This window comes from Pteropus medius, unplaced genomic scaffold, assembly GCF_902729225.1.
Source record: "Pteropus medius unplaced genomic scaffold, Ma_sr-lr_union100, whole genome shotgun sequence".
Classification (NCBI taxonomy): Eukaryota; Metazoa; Chordata; class Mammalia; order Chiroptera; family Pteropodidae; genus Pteropus; species Pteropus medius.
The window spans coordinates 110,512-124,881 of record NW_024343734.1 but is presented as its reverse complement, the minus strand read 5'-3'; the positions used below and the strand labels follow the sequence as shown (position 1 = coordinate 124,881).

The following is a 14,370-nucleotide window of genomic DNA, read 5'->3' as shown; positions in this document are numbered from 1 at the left end:
CTGGAATCTAGAATAGCAATCCAAATCTCCATGACAGAGGAACAAGGCAAGGGATCGGGGCAGCGGGAGGAACAGGGGAGGTAAAGAGGAGGGAGGGGCCGAGAGCGATGCCCACCGAGTCCTCACGTTGGACCAGACCTGGGATTCTTAAATATAGTTGTATTTTTTCTTCTCCGCACACACTTCAATCACACCCTTTCTGCCCCACCCTCCCAACTACAAACCAAGTGCATAAGACACAGCACGGCACGCGTGAGGGGGCACCTCCCTTTCACCAAAGCTGGGGGCAGGGCACAGCTTGGGGATGGAAGAGCCTCGAGGTAAAAATGGAGGTTCTAGAACCCAGTGGGCGCAGTTCTAGACCATGGGAAGGGGACCAGGATGCAGCATTAGTGGTAAGGTTCTAGATTCACCAGCCAGGACCTAGAACCCAGTGGTTTCATGGTGGGCCTGGCGGTTGTGGGAGTAGAAGACAGCCAGTTTTGTCCTTAGCAAGGGGATTCTCCCTAGAGGGCACAGGAGTCTCGAGATCCAGGGAGAGAAATCGGACTCACGGAAGGAAGTAGGATCTGGTCCAGAAAAGGCCAGAAGGACATGGAGACCAAGACCGTATGTTCTCCAAGAGAAATGAGAAGCCAAGTGGTTCTGCGCCTCCCTTGCTTGGCAGAAGTGTGGAGGAGGAGGAGGGAATCAGGTGAGAGAGGGAGCCTCCAGGCAGAGCCAGATACCCCAGGGAGGGCAAGAACAGAGTGAAAACATGAGTGCCCTGTCCTGGAGCCCCAGTTCTGGAGTTGAAAAAGAGGACCTTCTGCACTCAAGTCTTTGAAAGTGCTCCAGCTTTGGACTTGATTGTCTCCTTACCAGGGACACCACGTGGTTTCCGGGGCTTGGTGGTCCCCAGGCAAGGCCTTAGCAGGGTGTGCTCAGTAGGCTGCAGAATTTACAAGCCACAAAGGGCTCTAGAAGGCAACAGACCGGGTTTCCTAAAACCTCTGGCACCATGACGGGACGATGGCAGATTCCTGGACACTCGGACCCAGGCCAGGCCTAGGGGACTCCAGGGCACAAATGATACATTCTGGAACCCAAGAAAGGCACCGCGTTGTGGATTCTGGAGTGTTGGGGATTCCAAGAGCTGAGCTGGAGGGGCTGGAGTGTATAGCGGAGGGGGCGGGGCTGTGAACCTTCCAGTGGAAGGTTTGGGATCTGGAGTGGGGGTTATGAACAGCACAGTTCTGCATCCGCCCTCGGGATGAGGGAGGCCCCGGCGGGCGAGGAGTGTGGGGTAGGGGACCTAGTTGCGCTCCTCACCCAGGGAGCTGGCAGGGCTGAGGGGTTCACTGGGGGTGCTGACTGAGCTGGAAGGCACCGTGTCCACTGAGCCGCGCTTGCTTCCGCAGCCCGTGGAGGACGAGCCGGAGGCACGGCGTGGCCACTCTGGGGCACGGATGTTGCGCCGGTCCTTGGCGGCCTCCTCTTCCTCGTCGTAGCGCTCACCGTCTTCATTTGGTGGTCGGTCCTGGGGATCCTCCTCATCCTCGCTCAGGTGCGGGCTCGAGTGTCGAGACAGCGAGGGTGACGGCGGCACTGAGGCCGGCCGTGGGTAGCGGTAGCCTTGGGTCTGTGTATGGGGACATGAGCACAAAGGGCAAAGTGAGCGGTGGCCCCCAGTTCTGCCCAGGCGTCCACCACCCCCGAGGCCTTCTGACTCTAGGAAGAACCCCCCCCCCACCCCCAAGCCTCCAGCTCTAGCTCCTGGCCCACCAGAGAACCCGGGTCCACTCACCGCCTCAGCCTCGTGGGGCTCGTAGGTGAAGTCCTCTGGAAAGGCCTTGGCCAGCGCCATGTGGCGCGCTGACATGTAGTACTTGAGGGAAAGAAGGGGAGGGGGCATCAGGGGGCGGGGCGGGCCTGGCTCCAGCCCCAGGCAGACGTGGAGCGGGGCAACCCTGGCCACACCTTTTATGCAGATGAGCACGCTCTGAAGTACCGCCTCCTAGGCCCCTAAGCCAATTATCCATTTCCTAGCTCCACCCCGTATGTAGACAGGCAGAGCTGTGAGTGGACAGTCTCTGAGGCAAGGCTCCTTGGCTACACCCTTATGCAAATGAGAGAACTTCAGACTTTTGCGGTCTTCGGCAGAAATTAATTTCTTAAAGGGACAGCAACTATGACAAGTAGGAGGAGACCGTACCCCCTTCGCCGGCCTTTGAGACTGAGGAACCAGAGACCCAGAATTCGGAAGCGGCTGATTCACCAGCAGAGGACAGGAAAGGGAGTTATACCCGGCCTAGGTATTTCCAGTCCAGAAGGTCAGAGAGGCGCTCGGTACGATTCCGCTGGATGATGCGCTGCCGCCGGCTCTGCTGGCAGAAGCTGTAGAGGAAGGAGGTGAGCTGCGAGCAGGAATCATCCAGACTGCGGAACCGCCGGTCCAGAATGTAGATGCCTGTGGGGGCCAGGACGGGGACTCAGAGAACAAATTGGGGAAACCTTCATTCTCCTTGGGACTCTGTGGCACCAGGACCCTCCTCCCGAGGGGACCTAGGAGTCCGCCCCGATCTGTTTTCTCTTAGTGACCCAAGGTCCACGCCCCTCCTCCCCAGGATCCAAGAGTCCTGGCTCTCAGTCTGGGCGCTGACCGTAAGCCGAGGGGTCTGCGATGTGTTCCTCCATGAAGCAGCCGAAGCCGGAGAGGTTGGTGGAGATACTGGGGATGCCCATAACCGTGCACTCAGCTGCGGGAAGTAGTGAGAAAGGCCTCCTTAGCTTCCCGCCCCACCTTGTCTGAAACCGCAATAAAAGCCTCAACGGCGCCCTCTACTGGCAGTTTTGCCAAGTGCCGGGAGCTGTGCTGAACAAGTCAGAAGCAGCTCGAAAAACTAGGCTGTGCGTTAGACTGTTTGTTATAGTCCCTATTTCTTAGAGGGGCAGCTAAGGGTCTCAGAAAAGGGAATTCACTTGCCCCAAGGCCTCGGGATGAGGAAAAGTCTATAGTTGGGCGGTAAGGATGCTAATTTATTGATTGAGCTTTGGACCAATGTGTACCACTTTATTTAATTCTCACACCCCGTAAGATGCTTTCTTGTGCCAGACCATACTGTTTTGGCTATCACAGCTTCATAGTCTGTTTTGACAGGAGGTAAGAAAAGGTCTCATTATTACTATTGCTGTGTACAGAGTAAGTACTTTGCCTTGTTTACTCTCTTAAATAGCACTGAGAAATGTTTCGAGGGGTTTATATAATTCTCATATGATGTTTCTAAAAACCTCTGTAGGCTGCAAAAGCAGGCATTAACTATAACAGGGCTTATGGTGAAAATAGGGCACTGTCCGACCACACAAAATGGATGCACCATTTTAATCACAGATGAAACGAAACTGGCAAAACTAAATATCATGCAAGCACAGTTTAAAAGCCTTGTTAAATTACTCATAAATTAAGAAATACTGTAGCTAGCATGGTATGTATTTAGCCTTAAAAACATATGAGAACCGCAGATAAGCGGTTGCAACTCGGAGCCCATGTCTAAAGGGAGCCAACCTCAGAAAGTGGGGAGCCGACGGGCACTGGGGACAGCCCGGGGAGACGTTGCCCCAGCCACATTCGGTTTTGTTAGTGAACTGTGCATTAAGCCGTTGTCATCAGCAAATTGGGGGAAATCACATGTGAACCGTGATATCAGCCTTCCAGTTACACATCACATGAGCTGCCGCGTCACAGAAACACACTGTAGCAGAAAAGATTGTTCCTGTATTGCAAAGGATGAGCTTGGGCTCAGACAGAGCCAGTCCCTGGTCCCCGGATCATGCCAGATCTGACGAGGACCCCACTGCCATGCAGCACTCACCTGGCGTGTAGCCCCATGGCTCATAGTAGGAGGGGAAGACCCCAAGGTGGCAGCCACGGACGAACTCCTCATAGTCCACCGGGAGCAGGGGGCTCGTGGAGGAGAGGAACTCCGGGTGGAAAATCACCTGGCAGTGGAAAAGAAGGGCTCAGCCTGAGGCACCTTAATTAGCTACTCTCTGTCATCCCAGAGAGGCCTGGAGGGTAAAAAATCTTGTCTAAAGTCACACAAGTCAGTGGCAGGACAAAGATTTGAATCCAAGTCTGTCTGCCTCTGAAGCTAAGGCTCTTTCTAAACAAAGCAAGCAATCCTTCGATAAACAAGGGGAGGTGGGAAATATGAGGTCCAGGCTCCCCCTACCCTCCGGCAAAGTGCAGGACCCTCACCTTGACCCTGTCGGCACTACTATTGAAGAGGCCAATTCGACGGATGGTGGTCAGGATAGGGTCCGAGGAGTCGTCCAGCATATTGTGGGTGCACACAGGGGGGAAAGACTGCCGCTGTAGGGGGCACAAGTGGGGTGGGGGTCAAAGAAGGCACCTGCTGACCCTGAGGATCCAAAGAGACTACAATTCCCACCAGGCTGTGGGGCATTAAGCCCAAAAGATTACCGAGAGTTGTAGATTTCCTACTTGGCTCTGTCTATAAAGGTTCTTTCCCCTTTCGCCACCCTGAACTGAAAAGAAACTACAGTTCCCAGTTGTCTTTGAGGCAGAGCCAGGGTTAACGAGCCCCATGGACTACCCTTGGCTCTATCTTCAAGAAAATCCCAAGGAATGATAACTCCTCCCAGTCGACAGGACAGAGGATGCCAATACGGTAGCAAAGTGCAGGTGTGGCCGAAAGTTGTCGTTTTCTTATGAAAATCCTGGCTCTTTCTCTCCAAACTCCATTTACTCTCTGTGCTGTATCCACTGCCTCTGCCTCCACCCCAACAGAAGCCCAAAGAAACCACAATTCCCTACGTGGGAATTATCACTGAATGAATTCTTCTTCCGATTCTCACTGAAGGAGGATAGGGCTAGTATGATGGAAGTCCCAGGAGACTACTGGAATGTAGAGTTCTTTGCAACTGTTCCGTCCTTTCTCTCATTAAAAGTTATGCTCACCTTTAGTTGTCTACTGACTCCAGGGGCCCAAGAAACTGTAACTCCCAGCAGCCCTCAGTGAGGCAGGCTGCTTTAGGGAACTACTGGAAATGTTAGTTTGGCTAAAAGCAGGTCACACCTTGTTTACGAAACTTGGCTGTCAACGTTTCCATTCCCCAGGAAATGTCTCACCAATCCCGAACAAAGGGAACAAAGACGCTTGACTTCAGAGAATGAAAGAATCCTAACTCCCAGAAATCTCTGGGGCAGAAAGCCCCAGGGGTTGCTAGGAACTGTAGTTCTCATTTGGTGACTGAATTTTTCCCCTAAAGTTTCCCATCCACATAATTCCATTAACCTCAGGAATCTAAAGAAGCTCCAATTCCCAGGGGTGTTTGGGGACTACGACACAGCCGGTGGGGTAAGACATAGCGCCTGCGGCGTGCATTCAATGTTCTTCAGGTTATCAGTGTTTTAGATGACCTCCTGGGCATTCCCTAAAGAGGCCCACCGAAACGGCCACTCCCAGCGGTCTCTGGGGGCAGAGGTGGAGTTGGTGTGCAGCACAGCCCAAGGACAACTGGGAGTTGTGGTTCTCCTCCAGCAGTCTTAACTTTCTAAAGTCCACATGGTCCCTAGGGACTCAGAAAACACAACTCCCAGCAGCCCCTGTGGCATAATGAGCCCTGGGAAGGCAGGCGGCCCTAAAGGCTTCTGGGAATTGAAGTTCTGCCAACCAGCGCTCACACCCTTCTGTGGACCTCCGAATGGATTCCCTAGAAAGGTCTGCCCAATAAAGTAGGACTCCCAGTAATCTCCCGGGTCAGAGCTGACATAGGGAGCTGCCCCCGGGGCTGCTGGGAATCGCCATCCTTCTGCTCCGGGATCCAAACTGTACCTGCGTGGCAAAGATGGCTCTCTTCATCATAGTGAAGTCCTCCTTGTCCAGCATCTTGTTCATGTCTGGGAGGCTTCCCCTGCAGGGCGGGCAGGGGCATGCATCTGAGAAGGGGTGAGGAGAAGGGCCAGGGCCTAGGCGGGTACCGGGCTGAGGGTGGGGGCACTCACACCAGCAACGATTCGTAAAGCTTCCTCCCAAACTTCTCCTTCACCGCGTTGGCCGTATCCCTGGAAAGAGCAAAGCAACATCACATACACACTGGCCATTTACTGTTAGGTTTCTGGGGCTGCTGGGAAGCTGAGGTCTGAGCAGCAAATCCCTGGGGATTCCAAGCTAGAGGATGGAGACCCGGGGGACAGGCCCTGGAAGGCTCGGATCCCTTGTGCCTCGCATCAGCTGTGTGGCCAGGGACAGGTGGCCTTCCCTCTCTGACTTCAGTGACTCATCAGTCAGATGGAAATAAAAATAGAATCAACCTCAGAGATTAGCAGTGGGAACTTGATGAGGTCATGACAAAAAGGTGCACGGTGCCCAGCACACAGCGAGCTTTCCAGAAATGTCAGCTATTATTAGGACCTGTACTAGTCCTGGAGGTGGCAACACTGAGCCCCGTTTTATAAAAAGGGAAAATTATGTGCGAGAAGAAAATTTATGTACACAGATGAAGCTGACGAATAGTGCCACCCTCTAACCCACTGTCGTTCCTCTGGTCACAATCCTCCCATAGCTCTGGCCTCACTCCTGCCCCATTGGCTCCGACCCCAGCCTCAGGGCCTTTGCGCTTGCTGCTCCCCAGATCGACACAGGGCTCCCTCATTTCCTCTATTGGTCTCTACCCAATGGCACTTTCTCAGTGTGGCCTGTCCGCACAATGCTGTCACAGCCTTTTTTTTTTGGCACTTTCTATAGAATTTTCTAGAATGTGAGCTCAACGAGAGAAGGGATTTTATCTTTTTTGTTCCCAGCTGTGTGTCCCAGGGCCTGGAACAGTGCCTGGCACATAGTAGGTCCTCACTGAACACCTGATGGCTAATGAATGGGTTTCACAGGTGAGGAAACTGAGGCTCAGGGAGGGGGAGTGGTTTGCTTAAAGTCGCCAAGCCAGCAAGGGTCAGTGGCACGAGTTGGACCTCGCTGGTTTGATATCAGAGCCCTGGTCTTGCTGTCACACTTGTCCTGCCTGCGACTTCTTAATGCCACCGAGCCGGAGGCGTCTTGAGCAAAGTGACTTCACTAGAAATTGGTGGGGCCGGATGTTCACTTTACAAATGACAAAACTTAAGATTCCGCTGGACCCAGAGCACAGAGCTGGGACCCCGGGCCGCGGGCTGCTGACCAAAGTTGCTTGCGCACAGCTTGGCCTTTGAGGGTTTCCACGTTGAAATTGTTGGTCCGAGCCGGCATGATGAAGAAGGCGACCACCGTCTGCTCGCTGCCGTTGACCTGAGGTGGAGGAAAGCGGGCGGGTCAGGGTCACGTGCGGGGAGGCTGAGGCCATCCACCCTTTTCCACCGCCCAAGACTGTCAGGACGCTGGCGTGCCCTTTCGTGTCAAGGGGGTTCCCTATCACCACCTCTCTGGGTCTCTGTTCCCGCCAGTTATGTACTGATTTTCTCGTCCTCTCTTTGTCCCTTGGCAGCCCAGGCAGGCCTTACTCTGAGCAGATAGTTGAGCCGGGCCAAGGCCTCCAGGAAGACGTCGGCCCCCTTGTTGGAGAACTCGTAGCGGCCGGCGATGAAGAAGTACAAGGTCTTGTCCAAGTTGAAGTCCAGGTGCCTAAAGAAGCCACACAAGGCCAGGTGAGGCTGAGACCCTCGCCCTCAAGTCCTGGCCTTGAAACTACAAATCCCAGAAGCTCCAGGGGCAAAGAAGACCACAGATGGAGTGGAGGCCACATGGAGACTCCTGGGATTTGTGGTTCTTTAATGCTCAGCTGGGGATCTCCTTCAATACTCAGCTATTGTTCTGGCACTCGGAAAATCAAGAGGCGGAGCCCCCAACCTGTCCTCTCTCCCGAGACCTAGGGATCTGGCCCACGTACCCATAAAAATGGCCCCGCACAAACTCCTGGATTCGGGCCTTGCTCTGAGCATGGAGGTTCTGGAACTCATGCATGGCAGAGAACTTCTTCACATTCAGTCCATTGGGGGTCACGATATCTGGGAATGAGAGAGATGGTCCCATGTTTCATTTCTTCGTTCAGGTCAATGTGGTTGAATGAATAAATGAAGGAAAGACCCCTTCCTTTCTTTCAGTAGCTCCTCTAGGAGTTCCCTCGGTGACATGGCTGCCCTGCCTCTCAGATGCCTTCTTGCACAATATTACTCGCTCATGTTCATAAGCATAACTACAGCTCCCATCAGCCCCTGCACATGACTAACCAAACAGGAAACTAATCTACTCTGGGGCTTCTGGGAGCTGTAGTTCTTTTTTTTTTTGTCTCATTCCACCCAGAGGTGGGAATGATTAAACATCCCCATTCTGCTTCTCCTAGAATATATCCTCTATCTTCAGGCCTCCTTTATGGTCAAAACCATTTTTCTATCCTCACAGAAATGAAAGCATATCAACGAAAAATTATAACCCCCATCAGCTCCCAGGGTACAATTCCAGGACTACAAGGAGCTGAGCAGCCCAAAGGCCTTCTGGGAGTTATAGTTCTTGCCTTACATCCACTGAGAACTGAGGCTATAGTTTAGGAAGAGTAAGCGGTTCTAACACTGCTTTTCTCAGAAACAAAATCCAATGACCCTCTACCCTCTTTCAGAAGACCCATATCTACATTAGCCAATAAAAGAATTTTACCATTTCTGAGATTAATATCAACGAAACTACACTTCCCATGAGTCTCTAGGGTAAACAGCCAGGCAAGCCTCGTATTCAGGTCACGAACGTAGGGCCTTCTGGGAGTTGTAGTTCCCTGCTCTTCACAGTGAGAAAGTTGATACGGCCTTTGCGCAGTCACCTGTCTTGTTCGTGTCTAGGGACCGCAGCCTGTCCCCCTACCTGGTTTCCTCTTGAGTAGGTGCTGAGCCTCGATGGCAGTGATCTGGGACACAGTCGTGAAGACGTGAGCGCAGTGGGCTGCCGCTCGCTCCATGCAGTAGCGATGATAGATTTGTCTCTCACCCGCTTCCTTGTCCACGTTGAACTGGGCGGGAAGAGAGAGCAGTCAGGTCAGGAAAACTGGGTAGAAGCCTGGAGGTGCAGACTCCTGGCGGAGGTTGGGGCTGGAACCTGGACTCTTGGGTCTGAGGGAGGAGGGTGCTGAGGACTTTGACTCCTGGGTCCTGGGAGAAGAGGGAGCTCCATCTCCCAGGGCTTTGTACACAGTGTTATGCTGTTCTCAAATATTGGCAGCCCCCACCTGCCGCACTCCCAGCTCACATTCTCCAGGTTGTTGTAGAAATCCACAGCGCCAGCACACAGGTATCGCCCCAGCAGCGTGGCGTGGGTGGTGAAGATGGTGGCCACAGACAGCCGCCGGGCGCGGCACAGGCAGAGCCCGACGCCCGCCAACCATTCGTGGAAGTGTGCGACCACGTGCGGCTTCTCCTCACTCTGGGCCAGGAACTGTGGGGCAACAGGGAACGGGGCTGTGCTGTGTCTCCATGCGTGCTGTGAGGACAAGCAGCAGTCCCCAACGTGGATCAGGAAGCAGGGGAGAGGTAAGTCTGTCACCCCCACCACACGGAGTGGATGGTGGCCTGCTGCAATCCCCACAGGACGAGGAACTGTACGTTCCTGGGGCGGCTGACCCCATCCCAGGAGGCTGATGGGAGCTGGGCTTATTTTCAGACAATCTTCTAAGTTTCGGCAAGGCTGATTTGGAAAGATTGAAGTTTTACTGTCCATAGGTCCTGGGACACAATTCCTGGAGACCCTTTATCTCCGTCACGAGTAGACCCGCAGCCAATCCTGGCCAAAGGACTACAACTCCCCGAATGCCCTAGAAGCAGCCAGTTCAGATACTGTTTGTCCCATGATAGGGGAAATGAAGTGTCTTGAGCCTTCTAAAACCTAAAAGGGGGTCAGAACCAGGTCTCCTAGTTCTCATGAAAACTGGGGTTTCCTAAAGATCCAGAGCCCCACCTGAGAGTCAAGTTCAATCACTAAAACCCCCAGAATTTCCTGGGCTGAGCCCTCCAGCCGGGCCAACCTCCCCAGAAGCTAATGGCCCAGAATTCCTATACTTAGAATGAATGAAGCTGGAATTGGGAATTTGAGTCCTTGGGTTAGAGGACTCAACTCCCAGAATGCCCTGGGAGAAACCAGCCCCCCTCTGGCCCGGGGGATGATTGCCATCATAGTTTTGGGCCTGAGGTTAAAAAGGGTGACATGGCGACCGGCAGTGGGGCCTACCTCACCCAGGAACCAGGTGGTGAGGAAGCCAAAAAGGACGGCGTCGTTGGCCTCGCGGTCGTACCAGGGCACCCCGATGTTGCACGTGTCCCAGAGCTCCCCCTTCCAGCGCTCCAGGGCCCAGGCCGAGGCCCCCACGTCGAGGAGTACCACGAGGGGGCTGCCCTCGATCAGCCAGCGCCCGAAATATGCCTGTGGGGACCCATGGGGAGGCTTAGGGCATTACCAGTGTCTGGGCACAGCGCGTATGCCAGTCCCACCCACGGGCACGTGTCGGAGCTTGCTGCCTCAGCCCCGCCATCTTGTTTCTGCGTCTGCTGCTCAGTTCTTACTCGCCGCCTGATTTCTCTATCTGCCGTTCGTTTTTCCCACCACGATCTTTTCCTGTCTCCGTCGCACTATTTTTCCCGTCCCTTGCTTAGTTTCCAGAACTGCTGCCCTCCGCCCCCCGCTGCCTCCTTTCTGTCCTTAGAACCACACGTTTTACATGTCCTGTCTCCGTGCCCCCGCTGCCTTGTTTCTGTTTGCTGCCACATTTCTCTCCCCAGCCCATCGTGATGCTCTCTGCCAGGATCTCTTCTTTCTGCTGCTAATTCGTTCCCCTGGCTCCTTTTACTGTTCTCGCTGCCACATTTCTACCGCCGTCTCCCCTCTTTCCCCGCCCCGGAGCTGTATTTTTTTATCCACTGCCATGTTTCTAAGCCTCGCTGTCTCATTTCTGCCACCGCCACATTTCTCTTGTCTGCTTCTTTCTTCCTCAGACCTTGGTGTCGTCGTCATTTCTGGGCCTGGTGCCACAGCTCTGTCCAGCTGACAGTGATCCTCCTCCCTAACCTGGCTTTTCCCAGCCTCGGGAGCCTGACCCCGATGCCCCTCCCCATCCCAGCTGTTGTCTGCCCTTTTGCTGGGGGGGCTATTCTTAGGCCCCCAGCACGTGGGGAGCAGCTGCCATGGGGGGAGGGCTGGGCTAGGGTTCCTTGGGGACACCTCTGGCCTGACTGGCCTCCAGACCCCACCCCAAACCAGAAGCTGAATGAAGGAACCACTGTACCCCTCCCTCCCAAGCACCAGCCTGTCTGTACTCAGCACTGCTGCCTCGCAGCTCTCTCCCTGGGCGGCGGCCATCTCTGTGTGCTCATCCTTCAGCCCTCGTCGGTGGCCTGGAACGCTCCGCTCCTCTCTTTGATCCCGGACTCTGCCCCTCTAAAGCTCTGTCCCCTGGGACTGCCCGATGACCTCTCCTTCATTAGTATTCCACCTTCCTCTCTCTTTCTAGGTCTTTCTCTCTGAAACACCGGGCTACCTCTCTTCTGTGTCTAGACTGTATCTCTTTCCGTACTGCTCTAGTCCCTGGAGGGTGGGGAAGCCATCGTCACCTTTTGGGACACTCAGTCTCTCTCCATCCGCCTCTCTCCCTTTGTCTGCCTGTCCACCGCACTCTGCGAGCTTGGCTGTTTATAGTAATAATGGTGATGGTGATAATAATAACCACAACGATAAAAGCTCACCCGGCGTTCTAACTTCAGGCCAAGAACTGGGCTGAAGACTTTATTAACTATTTCATCCTCCCAACAACCCTACAAGGCAGATTCCGTTAGCCAAGTTCACGGCCGCAGGAAGTGCAGAAGCTGAATTTGAACTTCAGGCTCTAGAAACCCTACTCTGGCCACCTGCCTCACTCCATGCCCACCCCCCCTCCCCCGTCCGGGTCCTGTCTGGCTGTCCGTCTTTCCATCTAGCTCTTTTTCTCTCTCCCTGGGTCCGATGATCTTTGCCTCTTGGAACTGTATCTCAGTCTGTCTTGTCCCTGCTGTCTGTCTGTCTCCATTCACTGTCTTAGAGCTTGGGGTTCACCCACCCACTTCATGGCATCCTGATCTGAGTGTCAATCTTAACTCCTGTGTCTGCCTGGGAAAAAGTACCAGGTTATCCTGTGCTTCTGTCCACGCCTCCCTCTCTCCCTGGGGCTGTCCCCCCGGCTCCAACTCCACCCCTTCTCCATCTGCTGCTCCCACCCTGGCGGCAGGCCCCCACCTACCTGCCCTCGGCCAAGCCATGTCCCACCTTGCAGCCCTTGCTGTTCATGGAGTCCAGCGTCCTCTTCAGAGCTGGGGTCGGGGGCTCGAGCAGTTCCACCTGGGTCCTCACACCCTGCTCCGTGTACGGTCCCACCAGGTAGTAGTTGTCACCCCACTCATCCCCTGTCACCTTCGCCTTCGTCTGCAGCACCGTGTAGATGCCACCCACTGTGGGCCCAAGTGCATGAGGACAGGCCCCAGCTGAGGTGCACAGGTCTGGGCCCTGGGGCAGGGTGGGGGACCACGGGTGGCTCTAGGGCCCCGGACCAGTGGCTTAGAGGGAAGAGGGGACTGGGGGCCCATGAATCACAGTCAGAGGGAGGAGGGGGTAAGGGGCCGGAGGGCAGTCCTCCCGGGCCTAAGGGAGAGGGGAGCTAGACTTCTGAGTCTGGGAGATGGGCCTGGGGGCCTTAGCTCCTGGGTCTGGGGGAATTAGGGGCCGGGTTCCCAAAGAAGACAGACGCTGACAAGGATTACCAGGACCCAGACTCCTGAGTTCCCGGCTTACGAAAGCTGGATTTAAATTTTCAGCCAGGCTCTATGACAGAGGAGGACCCTATTCAGCTTCCCACAGTTGCCCAAGAGAAGCAGGACTCCCTCGTCCCGCAGGGACTCTGGTGACCTGTCCCCCAGTCTCCTCTCCCCAACCAGGGAGACAGGCAGGCGGGGCCCTGCTCCTCCCAGGACTCCACTCCAGACCCATGAGTCTGGGCCCCCAGCCTCCTTACTTCCTGAAATCTGGGCCTTGGTGATACATGGCTCAGTGTTTGCCGGCCCCTCCCATGGTGTAAGGCTCAGTTTCTCTCTCTCCCAAGACTCAGCTAAGAAAAACCCCAGTTTCCTCTCTTGTGAGGGGTGAGACCGCCTAGCTCTTGGGCTAACAGCCTCCCCTGGTTCTTTACACCCTGAACCTCAGGCTCTCTGAGGCCTGCACGCAGAAATCCGGGGCCCCAGCCACTCCCATCCCAGGGCCCAGCCCCTGACCAACTTGGGACTTGCCAGCCTTCCCTCATTCCAGTATCCATACGTGTGTGGCCACAGGCTCCTCTCCTTCTAGGAACCCGTAGCTCAGGCCCTCAGCACCTCCAGAGCCCAGGTGTTCAGGCCCCCAACCCTTTCCCACCCTGGGATCTAAGAATTAGGGTCCGCAGCCCCCTCTCATCTTTACACTCAAGTGACCAGTTCCTCCCTTCTCCCTTCACGACTTATGCATCCCGTCCCCGGTCAGCTCGCTCCCAAATGCGGACGGCCACTGCTCTGAAACCTACCCGTCTCCCAAGTTTGCACTAAGAAGTGCAACCTTACCCCCATCCCCACCACCCACCTCCTTCCCTGTTCAGGACCCAGGTCTCTGGTCTTTCAGAAACCTCCCTCCGGGACGGAGGAATCTTTCATCTTAGCCTCTTCCTCCCCAGGACCCAGGACCCCGGAGACTCATCCCCACTCCTCCAGGGCCAGGAGACACATCACAGCTCTTCCCCAAGGACACAGGAGTCACAGGCTCCTTGCCCAGAACCCAGGAGTCATGCTATGTAGCCCTGTCCCCCTACCCCTCAAGAGTCCCGGGCACCCGTCCCCGACTGCCCTTCTCGTCCGGGCCCCGCCGCCTGGCGTGCTCACCCTTGTTGGCCACTTCCCAGGCCACCTCGAAGAGCACTGTGTTCTCCATGTCGAATTCATCCTCCCAATCCTCCAGTCCTGGCAGTGAGGACATGGACAAAGTGCGGTTAAGAGGCATGGCTGACGCGGGAAGGGGACTCCAAGGGCCACAAGTAGGGGCTCCGGAGGCGTCCGAGGAATGCACCAGGCAGGGTGTGGGGCCAGGTAGCTGGTGCCCGAAGGGAAGCTTGCAACGCCTTCGGCTTCCTATTGCACGACCGCACCCCGTCCTGGGGCGCTCGGACCTAGGCAGCAGGCAGCCGCAGCGTCACTGAGCGCTGAGGGCCCCCGGCAGTAAAGCCTTGCGGCCGCCAGGAGGCGGCGCCCGTCCCCCGGCCAGCGCCATTGGCTCGCGCTCGGGGCGGGGTCTCTCGCGCATCCTCATTGGTGGACAGCGTGGGGCTCGCTCCGCCCCGAGACCGCCTTAGCGG

General features: G+C 55.4%; 1 protein-coding gene across 2 annotated transcripts; it reads right to left on the bottom strand.

Moving 5' to 3' along the window:
* Positions 1 to 141: 141 nt before the first annotated feature.
* Positions 142 to 14,231, bottom strand: GYS1 (glycogen synthase 1). 2 transcript variants are annotated; one of them, XM_039868514.1, is made up of 16 exons: positions 13,901 to 14,231; positions 12,267 to 12,448; positions 10,203 to 10,394; positions 9,228 to 9,413; positions 8,847 to 8,991; positions 7,882 to 7,999; positions 7,496 to 7,616; positions 7,177 to 7,283; positions 6,008 to 6,067; positions 5,838 to 5,916; positions 4,238 to 4,351; positions 3,852 to 3,978; positions 2,643 to 2,738; positions 2,286 to 2,449; positions 1,787 to 1,867; positions 142 to 1,621 (listed from the first exon to the last, which is right to left on the bottom strand). In XM_039868514.1, exons 1-16 carry the CDS (start codon positions 14,016 to 14,018, stop codon positions 1,295 to 1,297), a joined length of 2,217 nt encoding a protein of 738 aa, XP_039724448.1. In that variant the 5' UTR covers positions 14,019 to 14,231; the 3' UTR covers positions 142 to 1,294. The 2 variants fall into 2 exon arrangements, 1 of the variants encoding a protein (XP_039724448.1); XR_005654025.1 differs by lacking the exon at positions 142 to 1,621 and having other exon boundaries at positions 2,195 to 2,449; positions 13,901 to 14,230.
* Positions 14,232 to 14,370: the final 139 nt, after the last annotated feature.